The sequence below is a fragment of the Pinus tabuliformis genome, chromosome 2_1 (genome assembly GCF_031772625.1).
Source record: "Pinus tabuliformis cultivar Carrire ecotype Pingquan chromosome 2_1, CPIR1, whole genome shotgun sequence".
In the NCBI taxonomy this organism is placed as follows: Eukaryota; Viridiplantae; Streptophyta; class Pinopsida; order Pinales; family Pinaceae; genus Pinus; species Pinus tabuliformis.
Window position 1 is genome coordinate 520,424,070 of NC_142299.1, and position 23,173 is coordinate 520,447,242.

A 23,173-nucleotide genomic window follows, 5' to 3' on the forward strand; every position below is an offset into this window, starting at 1 on the left:
TTTTCCCGAATTGGGTTTTTTCGGGGACAATTTTCCAAAAATAACGGTCTCCCTTGTGTTATTGTCTTAGTTTATTTCAGTGCATGATCTCTATATTTGTGGAGGTTGCAATAATGTTTTTTTGGATGTTTATGCAATTAAATAACTTTTTAATGTAAAGAACAAGTCAGAGATTGTAAACTAGTAATTGCAGTAGGGGTTTTTGATGTGTTAGATTCAAGTTCACATGGTATCAGAGCGATTGCAGATCATAGGCCACTGAAGACACCAATTGAGAAATCTAAGAATTTGTAGCAGAGAAGTAGTTATTCGGAGAGATAGCGCTGTTGTAGAGCTGAAGAGGCAAGAGGATGAGTGACGCAGTGCAGAGAGTGACGCAAAGGCTCACGCAGTGCCTGCATCAACATTCTGGGGCCGGAAGAGAAAGATGCAGTAGCTAGGAGGAGCCCACACAGTAGCTGTGTCAACCATTAGGGCTAGCGCAGAGGCAGGGGAGGGCAGAACAGGGTCGCGTAGAGCCACGTAATCTTTCTGAGCCAGAAAGGATTGACACAATTGGCCAGGAGGAGCAGATTTGGCCCACACAGAGATTGCACAGAGCCTGAAGGGCTCAGATTCTTTGAGTTGTCGGGGCTAAGGAAGCTGTGAAAATTTTGATTTGTGGAGCTAGTGGGACAGTTTTTCTGTCGGTGCAAAACAATATCTAAGGACACTGAACAAAGGTAGAGGGAAGCACTATCTCGAAAAATTTCTAGCCAAGAAATCTAGATCTAGGTTGCAGCGACAAAGGAGGATTAGAGAAGAGTGATTCGACAATTGGCCAGAGGATTTCCGAGAGGGAAATCAGGACTCAGAGGGAGTCTAGAGAAGAGGAGCAGAGATGGCAGTGAACGGATTGAGGGATCAAGATAGATTGGATGAGGCTTCCAATTTTTTCATTTAGAAGGTTAGGATCCTAACAATCTTGGATAAACATCGCATCAAGGACTATGCCTTGAAAACAGTAGCTGTCCCAATTGACCCTGATGCAAATGAGAAGTATGAGAAGGCCTAGGTGAAGGCAAAATGCATGATCCTAGACGGGGTCAAGGATCATGTAATAGAACATATTGCTGAGAAGAATACAACAAGGGAAATATGGCAGACGCTGACCGCCTTATACCAGGGCTCTTTTGTGCAGCAAAAGATGTTATTGGAGAATCCACTGAGGTCATATCAGATACAGAAAGGAGAGGAGGTAGATCCATTCCTTCTTAGGTTGTAAGGAATTCACGACCAACTTACTTTTGTGGGGTCTACACTGGATCCAGAGTTCATGGTTAGGACTTCCTTGAATTCACTCTCCAAGGAGTAGGAGACATTTGTCAAAAGCATTTTGGGTAGAGCGACTCTCCCCAGTTGGGAGGAGATGTGGACAACTCTTTGATAGGAAGAGCTCAGGAGATTGACCAAGGCAGGGAGTATCGATAAGGGAGTTCGAATTAAGGAGGAGGAGGAGGAGGATGCAACTTTCACATTAACGGAACAATAGGGGGTACAGAAGAGGAAGAAGAAAGACATCTCCAAGGTCAAGTGTTTCAGCTGTGGGGAGCTGGGACATTATGCCTCTCAGTGCCTTAGGAAGAAAGGCAAGGGAGAAGCTTTCAACTCAAAGGTTGCTCCAACAAAGGAGGAGAAGGATGTCGAGACTGATGACGATTGTGCCATGAGTGCTCATGCGCCTCTAGAGAAGAGGTGGGGAGACATAGAGCTGTAGTCGAGAGGACTAAAGAAGAGGGGCAGGATCCTTGAGGTGCCCAAACTGTTGGATCACATTCGGCTACGAGAGCCCTTAAAGACAGTAGCATGATGACAAATGTCGGTGGAGCAAGGTGCGATGGAGCGACAAGGCAGTGCTAGAGTGCAAAAATTTGTAGCAGTGCAGTGGAGGTTGCAACAGTGCGAGAGGCACAAAAGAGGTTGCAACAACGCAGTGGCAATAGGGGGAACACAAGATAGCAGCAGAGGTGGCTTCAGCATCACGAGGCTTCCAGACTGACCAGGATGTTAGTATTTGGGTGAAGTCAGTTACTTACTTCTCGGTAACTGAGTTGCAGTGCAACAGTTAGCAGTGACAGTGCTATGGGCAACATGATGCAACATGTTGAGACGTAGCTACAGTACAGATGTAGTAGTGGCAATGGCAGTGTCATGGGCAGCAATACAAGAAGCAACAGTGCAGTGGATGTGGGGCAGCAGGCCAAGCATCAACACAGAGGACTGATGCAGAGGATCAATGTGTTGCTTCTATGGCGAAGCATTGTTAGAGCACATTCCTCGCTAAGAGGGAGTGTTGATTTTGGGTAGCATTGGATGTGCTCTAGCCTTGAAAATTGATGGAGATGCTAAGGCACATGAGATCTCCAAGACTCAGAAATAATTTGGAGAAATTCCACTCGGATGAGGAGTTATTAAAATAATTAATATTTTTAATGGGTTCCTAACTTTAAACTTAGGAAAATAAAAATATTAATGTGTATTAATAAAATATGGGTGAGAAAGTTCTAAGTGACAAGGGTCAAGTTAGTTATAATCTTAGCTGTTGATTACTGAATTAATCTCGGCTGTTGATTCGTCAACAAAAAATGTATAAGAGGAGGCTTGAGGGTCAGTTGAAGATACACTAAGAGAGATGAGTCAGTTCAATTTTTTGGGGTGAGGTTTGTTGAGGAAATTGAGCAAGTGATCAGTTGCAGTGGGGCATTTCGGTAGGAGGCCGAAGAATACATAGCAGAGAGGCAACGCAGTGCTGGGAGAGATAGTGCAGGCCCCAGAAGGGCTGACGCAGAGGTCGTAGGAGTTGACGTAGAGGACACAGAGAGCCATAGAGGCTGACACAGAAGCCGTAGAGGCTGACGCAGAAGTCGTAGAGGGCTTCAGAGGCAGTGCTAGGGAGATTCCGTGGGGCAAACTAGAAGCAGATCAGCAGATTCTGAGCTGGGATAGGGTGACGCAGCCCCTGGAGGAGTGATGCTGTTCCTGAGCAGTGCTTGGAGCAGCTTTCACTGTCCAGTATAGGGAATAGCCGAAGTCACTGTGGGGTTTGATAGTCAGATTTGCCGAAATATCTGTCTCTGGATAGAGGTACTACTGCCAAGGATATTCTCTGTTGGGTGAGCCATTTATGGCACCCTAGTTGTATTCACGTAATTTGTTTAATAATACAAACTCTCTATATGCTGCACCGGTTTTCCCGAATTGGGTTTTTCTTAGGACGATTGTCCAAAAATAACGATGTCCCTTGTGTTATTGTCTCAGTTTATTTCAGTGTATGATCTATATATTTGTGAATGCCGCAATAGTGTTTACTTCGATGTTTATGTAATTAAATAATTTATTAATGTAAAGAACAAGTAGGAGACTGTAAACCAGTAATTGCAGTAGGGGTTTTTGATGTGTTAGATTCAGGAATTTTCACAGACTCTTCACCAAATGGACATGAAAACTGCTTTCTTGCATGGCTTCCTCAAGGAAGTGGTATTTTTGGAACAACCACAAGGTTTTGAAGAGTATGACAAGGAAACTTGTGCATGTAGACTGAAGAAAGCCTTATATGGGCTGAAGCAAGCTCCAAGGGCTTGGTATGCTCGCATTGATAACTACTTGATAAAGCTTGGTTTCATAAGAAGCAGCGCGGACTCAAACCTCTACTTCAAGATAATCCAAGGTATAGTTTTGATTTTGGTATTGTATGTTGATGATTTATTCTTGATAGGAGGAGAACCTCTTATCCTCTAGTGTAAGAGGGAGTTACCTTCTGAATTTGAAATGAAAGACCTTGGTTTGATGCATAACTTTCTGGGTCTAGAGGTCTGGCATATACCTGATGAAATTTATCTTTCTCAAGGAAAATATGTTGTTAAGTTTCTTGAAAGATTTGTTGTGGTAAAATGTAAGTCCATGCATACTCCTTTGGAAAGGAACTTTAAGAAATTATGTGGCAAAGTTGTAGGACCTAGTCTGGCAAATCCCATAGTGTATAGACAACTCATTGGTGCTTTGATTTTTTGGTAAACACTAGGCCTGACATATGCTTTGTTGTAAACACTTTAAGTCAACATATGATTGATTCCTTTCATGGCCATTGGATTGATGCAAAACATGTACTTAGATACTTGCATGGAACTATCAATCTAGGATTGATATACGCTGCGAAAAATGTAAGACTTCATGGATATGCTGATGTTGATTGGGCTGGTAACTCTGCTGATAGAAAGAGCACTTCTGGGTGCTGCTTTAGCTTGGGATCTACCATGATCTCTTTGATGAGCAGAAAGCAACTGTCTATTGCATTGAGTACAACTGAAGCTGAGTACATTATTGCTAGCATGGCTAGCTCAAGGTTACCTGGGAGCAGGAGTGAAAGCGGGGAGCGGGGAGTGGGAGTGGGAGTGGGGAGCGACATTTTCAAACGCTCTTGGTTTGGGAACAAATTTTTATAATTTTGATGCATATATGTCAACAAAAGCATGTAGAATGATGAATTAGATATAAAAAAGATAAAAACACGGATTGAACCATATAACATCAATCATCTAGAAGTTATAATCCTCATCAACCAAGTCCACAAGTTAGTAACATACAACATATCGAGTCTCATGATTCATCAATCTTAAAGTTTCAAGCTTTCAAAATTCAATATATAACATTTATCATCATTGATCATTAAGGTTGTACTTTTAACCATTACAACAAAGAATATCTGACATGAAATGAAATGTTTCAACTTTCAACTTTCATGAAGCATCATATAATATATTCATAATAAACTTAAAACTACTAATGAGCTATAATTGCCAAGTTCCAACTTCAAACTTCAAAGTTAAATTGTCATATATTGTTTACAAAAAATATCATAATAAATATGAAAGAGTCAACAATTATAAAAACTACTAGAAACTAGAAAAGATAAGTAAAACTATTGTCTACTGCTCGCTCTTGTGGCCACGAGAAATTTCTAATTTCTTAGAAGGTCGTCGTGGTCTACTACCACTGGGAGTCTTTATCTTTGTTATTGTGGGCTATCATGTTCAAAGTCACCCTTTGATCTTTTAGATTCATATTGGGCTTCCTCCTCTTCCCTTATGTATTTGGCTCTTTGTTGTGCTGTCACACTTACACAAGTTTTGATTCCTACTTGTCTACCTCCATCCCATGGCATTTTCCCACCAAGGTGCTCTTTGCCACGGGTGTATGGACCTGTGTAAGTTTTTTTGCAATGGAGACATGTAAATTTAGTGGTTCCACCCCTTTTCCCTGCTTCAGGCCTAGAAATATATTTCCACATTGGGGTTTGGTTTGCTTTCATTTTTGTGCCCTTATCATCTCCACTCTCCTCTTCCTCCTTACCAAGGTACTTGTTAATTTTAGGTATGTTCAATGCTAAGAGTAATTTATTTCAATTTTCACAGTGAGTTCAATATCTTTTCCAGATTAGTAATCACATCAACATTAAAGTAAACTGCAGATAGAATATAAACATAAATAGCAGAAAACAAGCCAAGACAAGAGGACACAGGATGTGGCGCTAGCCAGGGACAAACCCCAATGTGGCGAAACCCTTGATCAATTCTTCTTATATGTTCTTCAATAGTTCACCAGAGGGAGAGAGTACATTTACAACAGAAGTCAACACTTTGACTTATCTAGATAAGGGAATAGATCATCTCTAAGAAGATGATACATGAGATCAGTTGAAGACATGCTGCTTCCACTGACTCTCCAAGGTGACTCCTTCACCTATCATTGCACTGCATCTCATTGTCACGCTGCAATTCACTGCACCATGCTGCACCCATCATCACAAAACTGGACCTTATGACCATGTTGTACACATCATATTGCTACACTTTATGCTGCATTGTTGTCCTAGTGTTTAGCACTGTTGTACCTTGTGCCACTACAACACCATGCTGTCACCCATGTGCTTGCTGCACCATTGCTGTTTAGTGTACTTGCTGCACCAAGTACCATACTACTGTCCCAATGTGCTTGCAACACTATGCTTGCTGCACCTTGTTGTTGTTGCTGTCTCATGTACCATACTATCACATCACCATGAACTTGCTGCACTAAATACTAGTTGTCCCATGTATCTCTACTACACAAAGTCACAATGTCATTGATCATTGTGCTATCCCAACAAGCTGCTGTCCCATCATTGTGCTGTTCAATGAGTTTGCAGCACCATGTACCTTCGCTGCCATGTCACAATGTCATTGTTGTCCATGCATCTTTGCAGCACTATGTAGCCTTGCTGTCCATGCATCTTTGCAGCACTTACGCAGCCTTGCTGTCCATACATCTTTGCAGCACTATCTATTCTTGCTGTCCATGCATCTTTGCAACACTTATGTAGCCTTGTTGTCCATCCATCTTTGCAACACTATCTAGCCTTGCTATCCATGCATCTTTGCAGCACTATCTAGCCTCACTGCTTGCCTTTCCAGCTCTAAACCGTACCTAGAAATAGCGTTTAGGGCTGCCTTTAGGACAATATTTAGGGTTGCCTTAGAACAACGTTTAGGGATGCCTTTAGGACAGCGTTAGGGCTGCCTTAGAACAACGTTTAGGGCTACCTTTAGGACAGCATTTAGGGCTGCCTTAGAACAACTTTTAGGGCTGCCTTTAAGACAACACTTACGGCTGCCTTAGAACAACGTTTAGGGCTGCCTTTTGGACAATATTAGGGTTGCCTTAGAACAACGTTTAGGGCTGCCTCTAGGACAACATTTAGGGCTGCCTCTAGGACAACGTTAGAGCTGCCTTAGAACAACATTTAGGGCTGCCTTTCTTTGCTGTGGCTATGGTTGCCTTTCTTTGCTGCGGCTAGGGCAGCCTCTTTTCCTCCAACATCTAGGGCTTCCACTCCTACATTTCTCTTCCACTAAAACCCAAGGCAAGTGGAGAGAAATCAAGATAGAAGTGTGTGTAGAAATGACTATCAAGTCATCTCCTTTTATACTAAAACGTTGAGCACATGTGAGGTTTATTTGGTTGCTGTCCGACCTTGACGAATTGTCTTATAACACAAATAAATTCATAACTCCATGAATACTTATCGGAATCGGATGATCTTTAGATCAATCATACACCTCACCCACATGGAGTTTGGCCCTAGTTTCCAATTTTAACACTCCTCAACTAGGGAGAACTCCATTCGCTAATCCATTTGTCCGACTATACTATCTATGCCATCAGTGCCCTGCACTGCTCTGCTCTACTTTGCTCTGCTCTACTGAGCTCTGTTCGGTTATGCTTTGTTGAGCTCTACTCTGCTGAACCATGAAGAAGAAGAATTGATCGAGAATGTCTCATACCATTCTCTACTGACCCGAAGCTAGTTCCATATGAAGAAAGTGTGTCATACCACTCTTACTGACCCGAAGTTAGTTTCATTGATCCCAGATCAATATCACAAGAGAGTGTCTCAGACCACTCATACTGATCCCAGATCAGTTTCATTGATCCCAGATCAATGGAGGTCATCCTAACATAGGGAGTACGGTAGATACAACGATGCATCCATCAATAGTACTACTAATGGTCCCTAACCCCATTTCCCTACTCATTAATCAGATGAGAGGTACTTCCCATGAGTCCCAGACTGCATGGGTAGGATGCCTCGACAAGAGAACTAATCATCCTGTCCACAGGAGAACGAATCATCCTGTCCCCCAGTTTCCACAGGAGAACTAATCATCTCGACCCACAGGAGAACTAATCATGCTGTTCCATAGTCGCCATGGGAGAACTAATCATCCCGGCCCACAGGAGAACTAATCATCTTATTCCACAGTCGCCACGAGATATCACAAGGAAGGCTGAGCCATTCACCTTGTACACATCGCACCATTAGGGGAGGGTGAGTTGCCCTATGGTTGCGTGTTGCTCCAGTGAGTACCCCAAGCCCCTTGGAGCTCCCAAAGCTCAATGCATGCAACATGCAGGACCCTTATAAGAAGGTCTCTCAACGACTCCAAGTCGTTCGGGAAAGTCACAGATTTGACCTTTCCCTGGGGCTTTGACAAAAAGTCTGCGACTTGTACATCAGTCTCAATGCGATGGAGCCTCCTTGCTCATCGAATTACCATACCCAGATAAGGTAGTATCTGATGTCTATCTGCACGAGCAATCATCGAATACAGGATTCCTCAACAATCGAATCCCCCCTTGGTTGTTACAGAGGATCACAGTGGTATTCATCATGTGTACAAACAACTCACTGAAGACCACAACCACAGCTTCATACGAGAACATACTCATAGCTATGTATTCGGTCTCGGCAGTGCTTATAGAAAGCGACTTCTGCTTCTTGCTCATCCATGATATCAAAGCAGAATCCAAAGAGAACCAGCTCTGAGAAGTGCTCTAGTGATCCTCCACATTGCCTGCCCAGTTAGCATTCGAATAATCATGCAGCGTCATATTTTCGACAGTGTATCTCAATCCATGAGAGATTGTGCCCCGAAGATAACTCAGAAGATTCTTGGCACCAATCCAGCGAGGCTCAATCAAACATGAGCTCACCATGCTAACTGAAAAACATATATCCGAACAGAAGTTCACCAAGAACATCAATGCGAATGAGTTTATGAAACTCAGAGGCATTTCCCAAATCTGGTTCGGCGTCACTACCATATAACTTCTGAAAGTTAAGATCCACGAGTTAGTCACGGGCTTGCAGTTTACTATTCCACATCCGGAATCCAACTCCCTCTTACCTCTGCAAATGAGAGGGTCTGCACCTGTCAGAAAGAGGTCGTCCTCAGAAGGTGCCGGTGTGAGAGGTCTATCATCCACAACCTTCGAGTAATGGTTTGGATTAGTTTCATTCCTAGTGAATCTCAGCTTCATTAGACAACTATCAATCCTCTCATACTACGCCTGGGATGTTTTGCTTCAAGCCATAGAAGGCTTTCTTCCACCTGTATACATGAGATTCCCGATCATGAATCTCAAACTCCTCGGGTTGTTCCAAACCTATGGAATTGCTACATGAGGGGAATGGTCCCCTTGTAAGATTTTCCTTTGGTACATCTCAGACATGTACCTTCATGCTCTTTTTGAATTCAGGTATCCTTGTCAACATTTGACTCACATCGGGTAGGGCCCCATAATAAGTAGACCTCCAATGCTATAGATGAGATGTGACAACTGACATGGTCCCCAATGGACCATCCTGCAACTTGATACAAATTTCCAACCCTGAACCCATGAGTAAAAGAATTATAAAAAATTCTATTTTCAAACACGTACCTTTCCATCAATGAATGCCACCCTGAAACCTTTGACTTCCATTGCCGAAATGGACACCAGGTTCTTCTTGCGATCAGGTACATAAAGAGATTCTCGTAAATGAATCAAGTTACCCTCATTCAATCTAGGGGTAACATTCCCTACACCCTTTTCGGGATAGGTGGCATCGACTCCAAGTATAATCCCATAATTGTTTCCATCTCTACTAAATTAGAGAGATCACCCTTCTATTTGATGAAGTGCCTTGAAGCACTACAATCAATAAGCTAGATTCTCAAAGAATCTGAAGGAGAGGGCCAATACAAGATAACACTTCTTTATCTTATCAGAAACAACATTTGATTCTTCATACCTGGGGTTCCTTGCTTTCTTGAAGAGTCGCTTGTTTACTTGATGACCTGCATTACCTGTCATTCCTCTGATTATTGAAGATGTCCTTGGAATGATTGGTATCTTCATTAAGTGATGTGTCCCTACCATTCAGACACTCCTTCGCATAATGACCAGACTTATTACTACCAAGGCATTTGCCTTTCCTTCCACCCTTAGATCTGAACTTCCCAATGAAGTGATCTTTAGGTAGGCCATCAAAAGCTTCCGCTACGCCATTCTGATAATATTCTCTGCTTCGACTTCACCCTACGTGAATTTGAAGAGGGATGAGGAATCCACTGATCCTTTAGTCCTTTCCCAACTGTCTTTGGTGATTGTTTTTTCACTCTTGCTTGGGCTTTGTCTTCACCTCAGCTTCGATACCATGTTAATTTTAGGTATGTTCTATGCTAGGAGCAATTTATTTCAATTTTCACAGTTAGCTCATTATCTTTTCCAGATTAGCAATCACATCAACATTAAAGTAAACTATAGATAGAACATAAACATAAATCACAGAAGACAAACCAAGACAAGAGGACATAGGATGTGGCGCTGGCCAGGGATAAACCGCAATGTGGGGAAACCCTTGATCAATTCTTCTTATATGTTCTTGAATAGTTCAACAGAGAGAGAGAGAGATAGTACATTTACAACAGAAGTCAACACTTTGACTTATCTAGATAAGGGAATAGATCATCTCTAAGAAGATGATACATGAGATCAATTGAAGACATGTTGCTTCAATTGATTCTCCAAGGTGACTCCTTCACCTATCATTGTGCTACATCTCGTCATCACGCTGCACCTCAATGCACCATGCTGCACCCATCATCACAACGCTGGACTTTATGACCATGTTGTACACATCATACCGCTGCACCTTATGCTGCATTGTTGTTCCAGTGTTTAGCATTGTTGTACCTTGTGCCACTGCAACACCATGCTGTCACCCATGTGCTTGCTGCACCATTGCTGCTTAGTGTACTTGCTGCACCAAGTACCATACTGTGGTCCCAATGTGCTTGCGACACTATGCTTGCTGCACCTTGTTGTTGCTGTCCCATATACCATACTATTGTAGCACCATGAACTTGTTGCACTAAATACTAGTTTTCCCATGTATTTCTGCTGCACAATGTCACAATGTCATTGATCATTGTGCTGTCCCATCATTATGCTGTCCAATGTGTTTGCAGCACCATGTACCTTTGCTGCCATGTCACATTGTCATTGCTGTCCATGCATCTTTGCAGCACTATGTAGCCTTGTTGTCCATGCATCTTTGCAACACTTAGGTAGCTTTGTTGTCCATGCATCTTTGCAGCACTATCTAGCCTTGCTGTCCATCCATCTTTGTAGCACTATCTAGCCTTGCTGCTTGCCTTTCTAGCTCTAAACTGTACCTAGAAACAACGTTTAGGGCTGCCTTTAGGACAACATTTAGGGCTGCCTTAGAACAACGTTTAGGGCTGCCTTTAGGACAGGTTAGGGCTGCCTTAGAACAACGTTTAGGGCTGCCTTTAGGACAACATTTAGGGCTGCCTTAGAACAATGTTTAGGGCTGCCTTTTGTACAACGTTAGGGCTGCCTTAGAACAACGTTTAGGGCTGCCTTTAGGACAGCATTTAGGGCTGCCTTTAGGACAGCATTTAGGGCTGCCTTAGAACAATGTTTAGGTCTGCCTTTAGGACAACATTAGGGCTGCCTTAGAACAACGTTTAGGGCTGCCTTTCTTTGTTGTGGCTAGGGCAGCCTCTTTTCCTCCAACATCTAGAGCTTCCACTCCTAGATTTCTCTTCGACTAAAACCCAAGACAAGTGGAGAGAAATCAAGATCAAAGTGTGTAGAAATGACTATCAAGTCATCTCCTTTTATACTAAAATGTTGAGCACATGTGAGGTTTATTTGGTTGCTGGCCGACCTTGACGAATTGTCTTATAACACAAATAAATTCATAACTCCATGAATACATCAACCCTCCTTTTTCTACTGTCCAACACCATAATAACAAAAAAGTAACCAACATCAAGAGAATGCCAAGCCATATAGCCATGATGTTTGAAGTTTTGATTCCTTGAAGTTTTGAACTTTGGCGGAGTTATAGTTTTTTGCCTCCAATAAAATGGAGGAATGGGAATGGGAAAGAGAGAGAACATTTTCTTTTAACAATGAACATATGAAAAATATAAATTCCAGATTAGAGTCAGGATCCTACCTCTTTGGCCTTCAATCCCATGCTCCAATCTTCCTTGCAAGCTCCTCAAGCTCCCACACAATCCTCTCAATCTTTCTCTCAATCTTCCTCCTCAACTCAAGCTCCAATTCCAAAATCCATCTCTTGCTCTCTCAATATGCAAATGTTGAATAATGGGATGGTAGGAGGACCTTTTATTTATTTTGGGCCTTCCCCTCCCTCCCTTGCCTGCTGTGCGACCCGCGAAATTAGGCCGTGGGGAGCGAACGAGAGAGGGGAGGGAGCGAATGCTCCCTGGCCACTCCCTTGTTTGCTCCTGAAAAATAGGGAGCAATATTTTTTTAAAGGGTTTGTGCTCCCAAGATGACTCCTTGTCTGCTCTCGAACGGAGTGTGTTTCGGGAGTGTGTTCCGGGGGGGGGGGGGGGGGGGAGGCTCTCTCCCGTAAGCCTGGGCTAGCTGTGAGGCAGTTTGGCTAAGAAAGCTTTTTGGGGAACTATTTGAGCAAGTTCTAGGCACAATGATTATATATTGTGACAATAAGAGTGGGATTTGTCTTGCAAAAAATCTTGTGTTTCATGAGAAGTCCAAGCATATTGAGATCAAGTATCACTAGATCCAAAATAGGTGCAGAGCGGAGTAGTGAGGCTCCATCACATCTCCACTGATGATCAAATCGAGGTTACTTGGGAGCGAGAGCGAGAGCGACAGTTTCAAAAGCTCCTGGTTTGGGAGCGAATATATATATATATATATTGATGCATGTATGTCAACAAAAGCATGTCGAATGACGAATTAGATATAAAAAGCATAAAAAACATAGATTGAACCATATAACGTCAATCATCTATAAGTTATAATCTTCATCAACCGCGTCCACAAGTTAGTAATATACAACATATTGAGTTTCATGATTCATCAATCTTAAAGTTTCAAGCTTTCAAAAGTCAATATATAACATTTATCATCATTGATCACCAAGGTTAAAAGCTAAGTATAACCATTACAACAAAGAATATCTCACATGAAATGAATTGAAACAACTTTCAACTTTCACGAAGCATCATATTCATAATTCATTACCAATGAGTTATAATTTTCAACTTCAAAGTTCAAACTTAAATTGTCATATATTGCTTACAAAAATAATCATAATAAATATGAAAGAGTCAATCGTTATTAAAACTACTAGAAACTAGAAAAGACAAGTAAATATATTATCTATTGCTAATTCTTGGGCCTCTTGCCACGAGAAATGTCTAATTTTTGAGTAGATTGTGGTACTGGTGGTCTTCTAAGAGTCTCTTACCGCATAGCCGCATGACTAGAAGCAGAGGGCACATGCCCTCCACGTGAGGATGTAGATGGAGGCGGCGGTAGCAAAGGAACAATAAATGGAACTCGAGCACTGGCACTACTTCTGGATGGTGGGGACGACATGGTTGTTGCTTCATCATCATCTCTCAAAAGTTCTGCTTGCAATTCTTCAAGATGTATAGTGCCATCCTCCAAACTATTGTCCTCTGGGTGGTTGTCCCAAATTTTATATATTGGATCCTCATGAGCCTGATCACAATAATGACTCAACAACCTCAAGTTTTAATGCACATAAACCAAACTTTCTGCCCGATTTTCATTGAGTCTGTTTCTTCTCACATTATGTATGAAGCTATAGGTGCTCCAACACCTCTCTGCAGAAGAAGTATTTACAACCTGTGAGAGAACTTTTTTTGCCAATTTTGGTAAAAGTCCCATGTTGCCATATGCTTCCCATCATGTGAGAGCATCAAATCGGTCTCTATCTTCCGTTGCATGCAAAGAACCAAACAAACCAGTGCAACTGAAGTATCTGCCTAATTCAAGACGTAGATTAGCACACTCCTCCTTATCAGGGACTAGCTTGCCTAATGCTTTCATATATCCCTCTTGTACCTCTGGATTTGTATGGGGTTTGGACCTAACCCCACCCCCAGGTGCAGGTTTTCCCAACCAAGATGGAGAGTAGTATTTTGGCATAAGAATATACGCCAAGGCATGTAGTGGAACATTAATTTTATTCCCCCATGTACACACACAATTGTGAATCAATGTGTACAAGTTGGGATCATTTTCCTGAACAATATCTTTTATTTGCCCCAACATGCTATCCATCTGCTCATGTGCCTCTCCAATCACTGGTTTATCTATATCTGCAAAACGAATCATGCTATAAATGGGCTTGCTGAATTGCTATACTTCCTCACACATGCCCAAAACAGACCATCAAGAGTGGTCCCCTCCTCTCGTTCAAAACCTTGCTTGTCAACTGCATTTGTAGCCCTATCCTTTAATACTTGCCAGTGTTGACTTGATATCATGCTAGCCAATGACTCTCTTACCTTCAAAAGGCACATGAAGGTGAGGTAATAGCTAGCAAATCTAGTCTTCGCAATCTTCAATAGCTCCAATCTTGAGTGACTGTGGAAAAGCCCATGGGTATTTCTATGATTTGTGATAAATTTTATCATTTGTTTGCCTCTCTTGTACAAATCACCAATGCATTTGTATTGTTGGTTTTTTTTCTTAATAATATCATGCATCAAAAGGTTCATTGTGTGAACCAAACACCCAGACCAAAATATTTTGGGGTATTTATCCTCAATAATTGCTCTAGCTGCCTTACAATTAGTAGCATTAATAGTGATGGCTTGGATGAAATTGTATGGCCCAATACGTTCAATTGTTTAAAGTAATGGTTCTGCAATGTTGTTGTCGGTCTTGAACTTCTTTAAGTAGTCATACATTGAAAGGAAGATGACACCACTAACAGACAAAATAAGAACACTTATCAATGGCTTGCCTTTTACATTTGTCCATCCATCAAATACAATGGACACCCCATGCTCAATCCAAGAATTTGTCATTTTACTCAAAGAATGTGATATTTTTGCTTTTTCATGATCAAGTTCTATGGTTCTAGCCTTGTCATACCTAGGGATCTTGCATCCTTTGGGGGCATCATTTATGGGAGAAACCATTTCATGCCAATAAGGTGAGTGAAGAACATTGAATGGTATCCTACATGCATAGAGAAACTGGTAAATTTTTGAATTCACATCATTCCTACAACCTTTGTCAAGGAAATCTGATATCATTCTACTCCTTAAAGAGATGTTTGTTCCTGTGCCTCCATATCCACTGCCATGGGAAGATGCTGATGGAGTTCTTTGTGCATGTTGATGTGATTGCGGGTTATATTCAAAGAAACCCTTTGACTTTTTAGATTTGTATTGGGCTTCCTCCTCTTCCCTTATGTATTTGGCTCTTTTTGTTGGATGACACACTTAGACAAGCTTTGGTTCCTATTTGTTTATCTCCATCCCATAGCCTTTTTCCATAGAGGTGCCTTCTGGCATGGGTGTATGAACTTGTGTAAATGTTGTTGCAATGTTTGCATGTAAATTTAGTGGTTCCACCCCTTTTCCCATGCTTCAGACCTAGTAACATATTTCCACAATGGGGTTTGGTCTTCTTTAGTTTTTGGGGCCTCATCATCTCCACTCTCTTCCTCCTCACCAAGGTACTCCTCTCTAGGGTTTTCATCAAATCCACTATAAACCACTTCTTCATTCTCTTCATCATGATCAACCCTCCTACTCTCCAACACCATAATAACAAAAAAAACCAACAAGAAGAAAATGCCAAGCCATATAGCCATGATGTTTGAAGTTTTGAGTCTGCAAAAAATGGATGAATGGGAATGAGAAATAGAGAATTTTATTTATTTATTTAGCAATGAACATATAAAAAACAAAAATGCTAGATTAGAGTGTAGATCCTACCTCTTTGGCCTTCAATCCCAAGCTCCAATCTCCCTTGCAAGCTCCTCAAGCTCCTCCAAGCTCCTCTCTCTTGCTCTCTCCAAGCTCCTCTCTCTTGCTCTCTCTAAGCTCCAAACTCTCTCTTACTCTCTCCAACTTGACAAATGGGTAAATAATGGAAGGGGACAGGGCCTTTCTAACCTTTTCCCCCCTCCACTAACCTCTCTTTCCTCTCCCTCTCCATCTGCCGGCTGACACTCCCTCTTCCCCGCGCGGTTTTTTTTAAGCACTGACGAGAGCGATTTTTTAAGAGGGGGAGTGGTTGGGAGTGATTGCTCCCCGATCGCTCCCCTTCTTAAAAAATCACTCTTGGAGTGGTCATGAAGCGAATGCTCCTAACCGCTCCCTCTCTATTTGGAATCCTATGGTTTGAGTCTATTATCAAACATCCAAAACTGGGGGTCCCACTTTTAATTTTTAATGTTAAAAATTTAAAAGAATGTAATTATAAGATAAATATCAACATTTACTTTAAGAATTTAATATTAAAAGTTAAATACAATTTTAAAGGTTGCAGCAACTGAAAATGACCAAAAAGTTTAATTTTAGAGACAAGTTGGCTCATTGATTTCGCAGGCCCTGCAATGACTCAGCAAGTCTTGGTTTGACTCTAAGTGGGTTTTGGGCAAGTTTGATGGTTTTGGGCTCATCAACTGAGGTCTGGGCCAGGCCTAGGGAGCCTGGGTAAAACCAATGTTTTAAAACTCCGACTCCGACTCCGACTTTGACTCCGCCGAGGGTCGACTTCGATTCGGTATCGACTCGGCCGACTCGATTTCAATGACTAGGTCGTTGTAAAAAATACATTAAATATTTTTTATTATTATAAAAAAACATAATTTTAAAGATTTTCGTTCATGTTTCCAAATACATAGCATTAGAATATAGATAGAAGACAACATATGATCAAAGTAGGCTCATGAATATATCCATTATATCAAAATGGAACCCAGTGCACTATCCAATACATACATGATGATGATATAGAGATTAAAACAAAAACACATAACCAAGGAGGCTAGAAATGGCCTCTACAACAAAAGTAAACTATGACCAGTACCACTGGCTACTGCTAGTGGAGCCAAGATCATCTAGCTCAACCTTTGGATCAGAGTCAGACAGGCCAACCCATCACTCCTCCTCATCATCATCTCCAACTACAACAGTAGAAGCGGTAGGACTAGTAGGCTGTGCAGCAACTGCAAGTTGAGATAGACGAGATATGCGCTTTTATCGTGGCTGAGGAGAGGAAGCGCTTGCAATTGGAGGACTTGGGGCTGGCCCTAAGGCTGGTACAAGTGGATCAGGATCTGCATTCAACTAAACATTTCGAGTGATGCCACTATCAGTAAATCATAATCGAGATCCGCATCAGAATCAAACTCCGCTGGATGACTCTCCACTACCCAATCTGATGTTGGATCAATGTCTTTCAACACAATGGGATCTAAATCAGGTCTTTTGTTCAGCAATTGGTTGCGTCTGAGTCGGAGGTTGTATTGGACATAGACTAGATCATTTAACCGTTTTTGATCCAAACGGTTTCTCTTCTTGGTGTGAATCCTCTCAAAGACAGACCAATTGCGCTCACACCTAGTAGCACTACAAGTTTGACTCAAAATATGAATTGCAAACTTTTGCAATTCAGGACAATGGCTACCAAAATCCTCCCCCCATTGTGCTGCAAAAAACATAGGGGTGTAATGAGTTAGCTCAACAAAATTACAAATTATATCCAACTTTCAAATTATAAACGATTTAACAAAATAATTATTAAGAATTTGAAGATTGAAATTTTGTTTACTTGGCTCATCTGCTTCCCTTGCAATCTTTGCTAGCTTCTTCCCCAAGGTACCTGCGACTTTCTTGAAGGTTGCGACCTGTCAGTGTATTTCTAGCTAATCACACTCCAATGGGATCATGTGATCGTTGCAATCAATCAATCCATCTCTAACCTCCCCTTTCAAAGCTCTTGCCGCCAGAGCTTTATAGTGATACTGTGGGTTCAAAAAATACCCAACGACATGTATAGGGCAATGGAGTTGATTGTTCCATCTTTCATCAATGATTATCCAAATGGGCCCTTACTTAGCCACTTTATCCTTGTATGCCCTCTTTATTTGCTCCTTTGCTTGATCCATAGCCTCATAAATGAAGCCCATAACCAATCTTTCTCCATCCACCAACCACAACACCTTAACTAGTGGCTCAGCAAGCTTCACAATCTTTACTACCTTTCTCCAAAACATTTCTTCATTAACTTTCTTTTTCAATTCTTTGCCTCTCTGTTTGTGAGACCACCGACTTTGATTCCATTCTTCACTGGAAAATATATTTTTCAAGTTTCTATGTTGTGAAAGCATAGATTGCAATGTCAAAAAATGAGTAGCAAATCTAGTGATGACAGGCCTAATAATATCCCTGCCCCCTGTGTGTCTCCTCATAAGGCTCAAAATCCATGAATGTTTGTAGATAAATTTTGTTATGCTTTTGGCATGATCTCTAATTTTTTGACCCAATCTAATTTGCCAATGTCGTCAAGCATGATGTCTATGCAATGTGCAGCACATGGGGTCCAAAAGATGGTTCTGTGTTTTTCCTCTAATAGTTTACCAGCAAGAACATAGTTAGAGGCATTATCTGTGATGACTTGAACAACATTAGCCACCCCCACCTCCTCAACAACCTCATCCAATAGCTGAAACACAAATTATCCATCTTTTACCTTATCAAATGCATCAATTGATTTTAGAAACATCGTTCCCTGTGGGCAGAAGATAAGAAAGTTTATGATGGTACGGTTCCTTTGATCAATCCATCCATCTGACATGATGGTACATCCTGTTCTTGCCCATGAGTCCTTGAAATATTTCAAATACTCATTAATGGAGGCAATTTCTTTCTGCAAATGATACCCCCTTATCTCATGCATAATAGGGCCTTTGAAGCCTTTTCCAGCAGCATGTATAACATCAAACATATGCTCATAATATGGTGAACGGGAAGCATTGAAGGGGATATCAGCATCATACCACCATCTACATATGTAATCACAAACAGTCTCCCTCAATTCTTTCTTCCAATGGTCATCTAAAGTGGGCTGCAAAGTTCTACTAGCTTGAGGACCATGTGCATCTGATGGAGAGGAGGGTGTGACAATGAAATAACTTTTGATATTCATATCACCCTTCTTTTTCATTTTACCCTTACCCTTTTCTTCAATAGACTCCAAAGAGGGAGGAACATATTGGAAGGGGTTGGATGCATCAGTACAAGGGATAGAGGAAGAACCCTCAAAATCAAAATGGGGGTTGGTAGCCAACATTTTTTGTATACTCGTCTTCCTCCCAATTTCAGCCTCTAACTCTTTTTGCCTAGCCTTTTCTTCTTTAAACTTCTCAAAGTTGGCTAACAAATCCTTCCTAATCTCCCCAATTTCCGGTGATTCACATGGAGTAATGTGGCCTCTAATCCCTGCCAAGTGTTGTTTCAGCCTATTAATGCCCCCAAGACCTTCTTTAATTTTTCTATGACAAAATTTGCAATGCATTTGACTATCAACCATTTCAACATATGCCCAAGTAGCATTTTTCACTCTACGTGCCATTTTTTCACTTGGAAATCAAAGGAAAAAACTCTGAAAATGAAAACAAAAAAAATAACATTGATTCAATGTTCATTTTTTTCACAAAAAACACTATTTTCAATTTCCAGATTTGCACAAAAAAATAAATAAGCAAAAACTGATTTTTACAAGTGAAAAAAAATACCTCTAGGCACAAGCTGCCTCAAGGTTGCTCCAACAAACCAACTCCTCAATGCTGTTCCAATGGCTGCCCAAGAAGCTTCTCACTCTTGCTACAATGCTTGCCCAAGACTCCTCACTGTTGTTCCAAAAACAAACTCCACAACTCCTCACAAACTCTCACTCAAATTCTCACTCAAATGCAATGAGATGGCTGTGAGGAAATGAGGGGTTGGGTGGGTTTTATAGGGTTTAGGAGAGGGGAATGTACCCCAAAGAACCTAAAAGCAAGTTAGAAATGGGTTTGGGGTCCCCAAAAAACAATTTAAAAAAAAAACCGCGTTGTTTTGGCTTTTTCGGGCCGCTGTCACCAAGCCGGCTGAGTCGTTAGACAACTCGATCGGCTTGGTAATAACTTGGTCGGCCATTCTGTGTTCAAAGGCCGAGTCGACCGATGGGGGTGTGACTCGGACAAACTCGGCCGAGTCGGTTTCGATCCGGCCGTTTTTCAAAACAGTGGGTAAAACTGACTCATTTTGGTCATAGGTTGGTTAGAACCAACATGTTGTGGGTGGACTTGGAAGGTCATGTTAGTATGGTTCATGCCATTGTGACTAACAATGTTGATGTTGCAAGCAGCAAGACTATGCCTAGTATATAGCCTTGGGCTGTTTTAACTAATCTTGATAGCACTTTCATTTTGGGTATGCAGTTTATTTATGGACAAAGCAGTCTTTCCATAGTTTAGAAACATCTAGTTTGTTCGACCTTTCCTTGTCTACGAGTGCGCTTGTAAGTTATGGTCAAGGTATATGGATCAGAACTTGTAACAAAAGAAAAAGTAGAGCAGACTTTGTTCAGATGACTTGTTTGATTATATGGACGTTTTAATGTCTGCGTAAAGATCCAAGGAACCAACCATAGTTACAAACTTAAATAGTTAACAAAACATTATTCAAGCATGTTAACTAAAAATATTGAAAAACCATATTACCTTCTGAGAGACCATTTATAGAAAAGTTATGCTTTATGCTACTCCACAGAAAGCTTGGGAAAACGAGGTTTCAAAGAAGTAATAAAATTATAAAACATTATAAAATACATCATGATTTGTAGTTACTGAGAAAAATATATTGAATATAATTTAAATATACCCAAGTCAAAGAATAGTTAAAACACATGCACTTGACCGGTGTGTCTTTGGTAATAATGGAACTTGGAAGTAATGAAGGATGTTCTTGTTCAAGTCACGTATTTGTCGTCTTGGCTACTGTTCCTTTATAATAATTATTTATTATTTGAACAAAAGAGTGCCTGTCTAATCTTCAAAGTCATTATAAATTTCTGTTCAATCTGAGAACTAGGTTTCAATTAAAAACCCGTAACATATAAATTGTAACCTAAAGCTCTTTTGTATATCTTGAGAACACAGTCGGAAGCGTCATCTGAGAGGGAACGGGAGCTGTTACAATACATGGCTGAATTGCAAGCCAGGTTCTTGAATTAATTACTAGAATTTGCATTCTAAAAGATTTTTGATGTTTGATGTTTCAGTTCTTTGACAGATAGAATTGTACATTCTAATAAAAATAATTTCATTTCAGGGCCTCAAATCTTGTAGATGAGATACAAAATTTGAAGATGAAAAATATCCAGGTTTGTAGCTATTATTCAATTTATTGTTAATGTGTTATTAAGATTTTTCTCGTGAAGTTGAGTCTTGTATTTAATGGTGCTATTATTAAATTTATTGTTAGTGTGTTATTAAGATTTTTCTTGTGAAGTTGAGTCTTGTATTTAATGGTGTTTATCATGGACTTCAGAAGCCAGATGTTAAAATTTGTGTGGCTTTTGCAACAGTTAGAACAACAATTGAATACCACTGGGAACACAGATGATAAGCAGACCAGAATAAGTGAGGCATCTCATGATCTTGTTGAACAGTGCTCTTTTACCTTCAACAACTAAGTTTGTGATGCATTAGCTTCTAGCATTTAATGGCAAAATTCTATTAAGTGGTTGCCAAAATCATGGTTCAGTTGTAATATTATGTGGATAGCATGTCATAAATCCCATTCATTTGGGAGTTCAAAGCATGCTTCTCTGTAATGAACTCACAATTGTTCCATTTGATCACAGCTTGCAACTGGACTGAGACTCAAGAGTAAATTCAGTGTATGCGGCTACATTTCAGAGTACCAAAGAGCTTTTGGTATAAGTCTTAATCTTTGATCCTTCCACCACATTCTTTAGTTTGGGATCTGTATCGGCAGAAAAGTCCCCCTGGTTTCTCTGATCCAAAATATTCTTTGAGACTTTGTGTCCCCCACTTGAAATTCGGAGGATTTCCATGATTCAACCTATCCTCGGAAACCTTTTGTAAGTATTTGAGTTGAACCCTCAAGTTACCAATCAATGCATCAGCCATACTTAAGACCCTCATGGCAAAGTATAATTTTGTCCACTATTGAGATTTCCAGGATCTTTTATGGCTTTGTTCTACATTAGAATCTTATGGTCCAGTAGCAATGGTTGGCTGCAGATCACAAAATTCTCAAGCATTGAGCAATGTAAATGTTGATGTGTTGGCGACACTCAGTCCAAATGTGTACCTTCCACTTATTAGGTGCTCGGGTTCTAGCATATCTTAGAGGAAATATACTTGCAACTTTCAGCCAGCCAGTGGAGTGACTGTTTTGATTCAGAAACATTAACATTCACCGCCTCAATAATAAAATCAAGCCTCTTATGAGCCATTTGGCATCTAGAATTTATATTTAATTTGGAACATATTTCATATTTTACAAAAGTTAGTATTATGATTCCCATGGTTAGAACATGTTCTGCTATTCTTTGGGCTTATGGAGGTGCAAATACCTTGAGCTTCAATTTGCACCCAAGCTGAGCATTTCTATCAAGTTTGAATTAAGCGGTATTGATTGCCCTTCTTCAGGAACTAAGTGGTATTGATTGTCCTTCTTCAGGAACTAAGCTCTGACAAGTACAGTGCAATTGATTTCATTTTAATTCCAATGGAAAATAGCGGCAAATGATTTTATTCTTCCACTTGCAGATGAAACCTTAGTAGTGTTATTTCAGATCCCGAGTGTTCGAGATAATAGGAAAGGGCACTGTTAATATAACGTTAAATGACTCCTGCTCTTATTTGATCTATATGTCCGCTTACACGTCAAATATTGGACCAAACCCTTTGAACACAGGTAACCAGGTTTACCGAAAAATGGATATAAATCTGTTGTATACTTGATAATGATCACACCAACTATTGATAGGATACATCAAAATTGATCTCCAAAATGTATATCCTCTACACACCATCTGCTCTGGCAGTTCACTCTAGTAAAGGATGTATTTATGTTTTTACTGATTGGAGACTCTGATTCTTTAACCTTTTACTATTTTTGGTGGAGTTTTTGTAGTTATTTATTAAGATAAGATAGTACATTGTACAGTGAGTGAAATTTTCTCAAGAACATCCAAAGAAAGAGTAACAATTAATAAAAAAACATATAAAACCACATTTATAGAAAACCTACGAAAAGGAAGGGGAATTGGAATTAAAACTTGGAATGTATTATAGGAAAAAATATAAGGCAGAAAAATATTACTAGCTGCCCCAATTATATCTATATGCTAGGTCACATGTTTCACATTCATTCATTTTGGAATATCATGAAAACAA

General features: G+C 40.5%; 1 protein-coding gene across 4 annotated transcripts in view; it reads left to right on the forward strand.

Moving 5' to 3' along the window:
• The window catches only part of LOC149201234 (uncharacterized), a 243,426-nt gene extending 221,200 nt beyond the window's left edge, over positions 1–22,226 (forward strand). For 3 of the 4 annotated variants that reach the window (XM_089402896.1, XM_089402895.1, XM_089402897.1), the window contains exons 17-19: positions 20,903–20,964; positions 21,075–21,126; positions 21,331–22,226. In XM_089402896.1, coding sequence (XP_089259022.1) covers positions 20,903–20,964; positions 21,075–21,126; positions 21,331–21,438 — 222 coding nt within the window. In that variant the 3' untranslated portion in view covers positions 21,439–22,226. The remainder of the gene's footprint in view (positions 1–20,902; positions 20,965–21,074; positions 21,127–21,330) is intronic. The other variant, XM_089402898.1, reaches the window with a different exon arrangement.
• Positions 22,227–23,173: the final 947 nt, after the last annotated feature.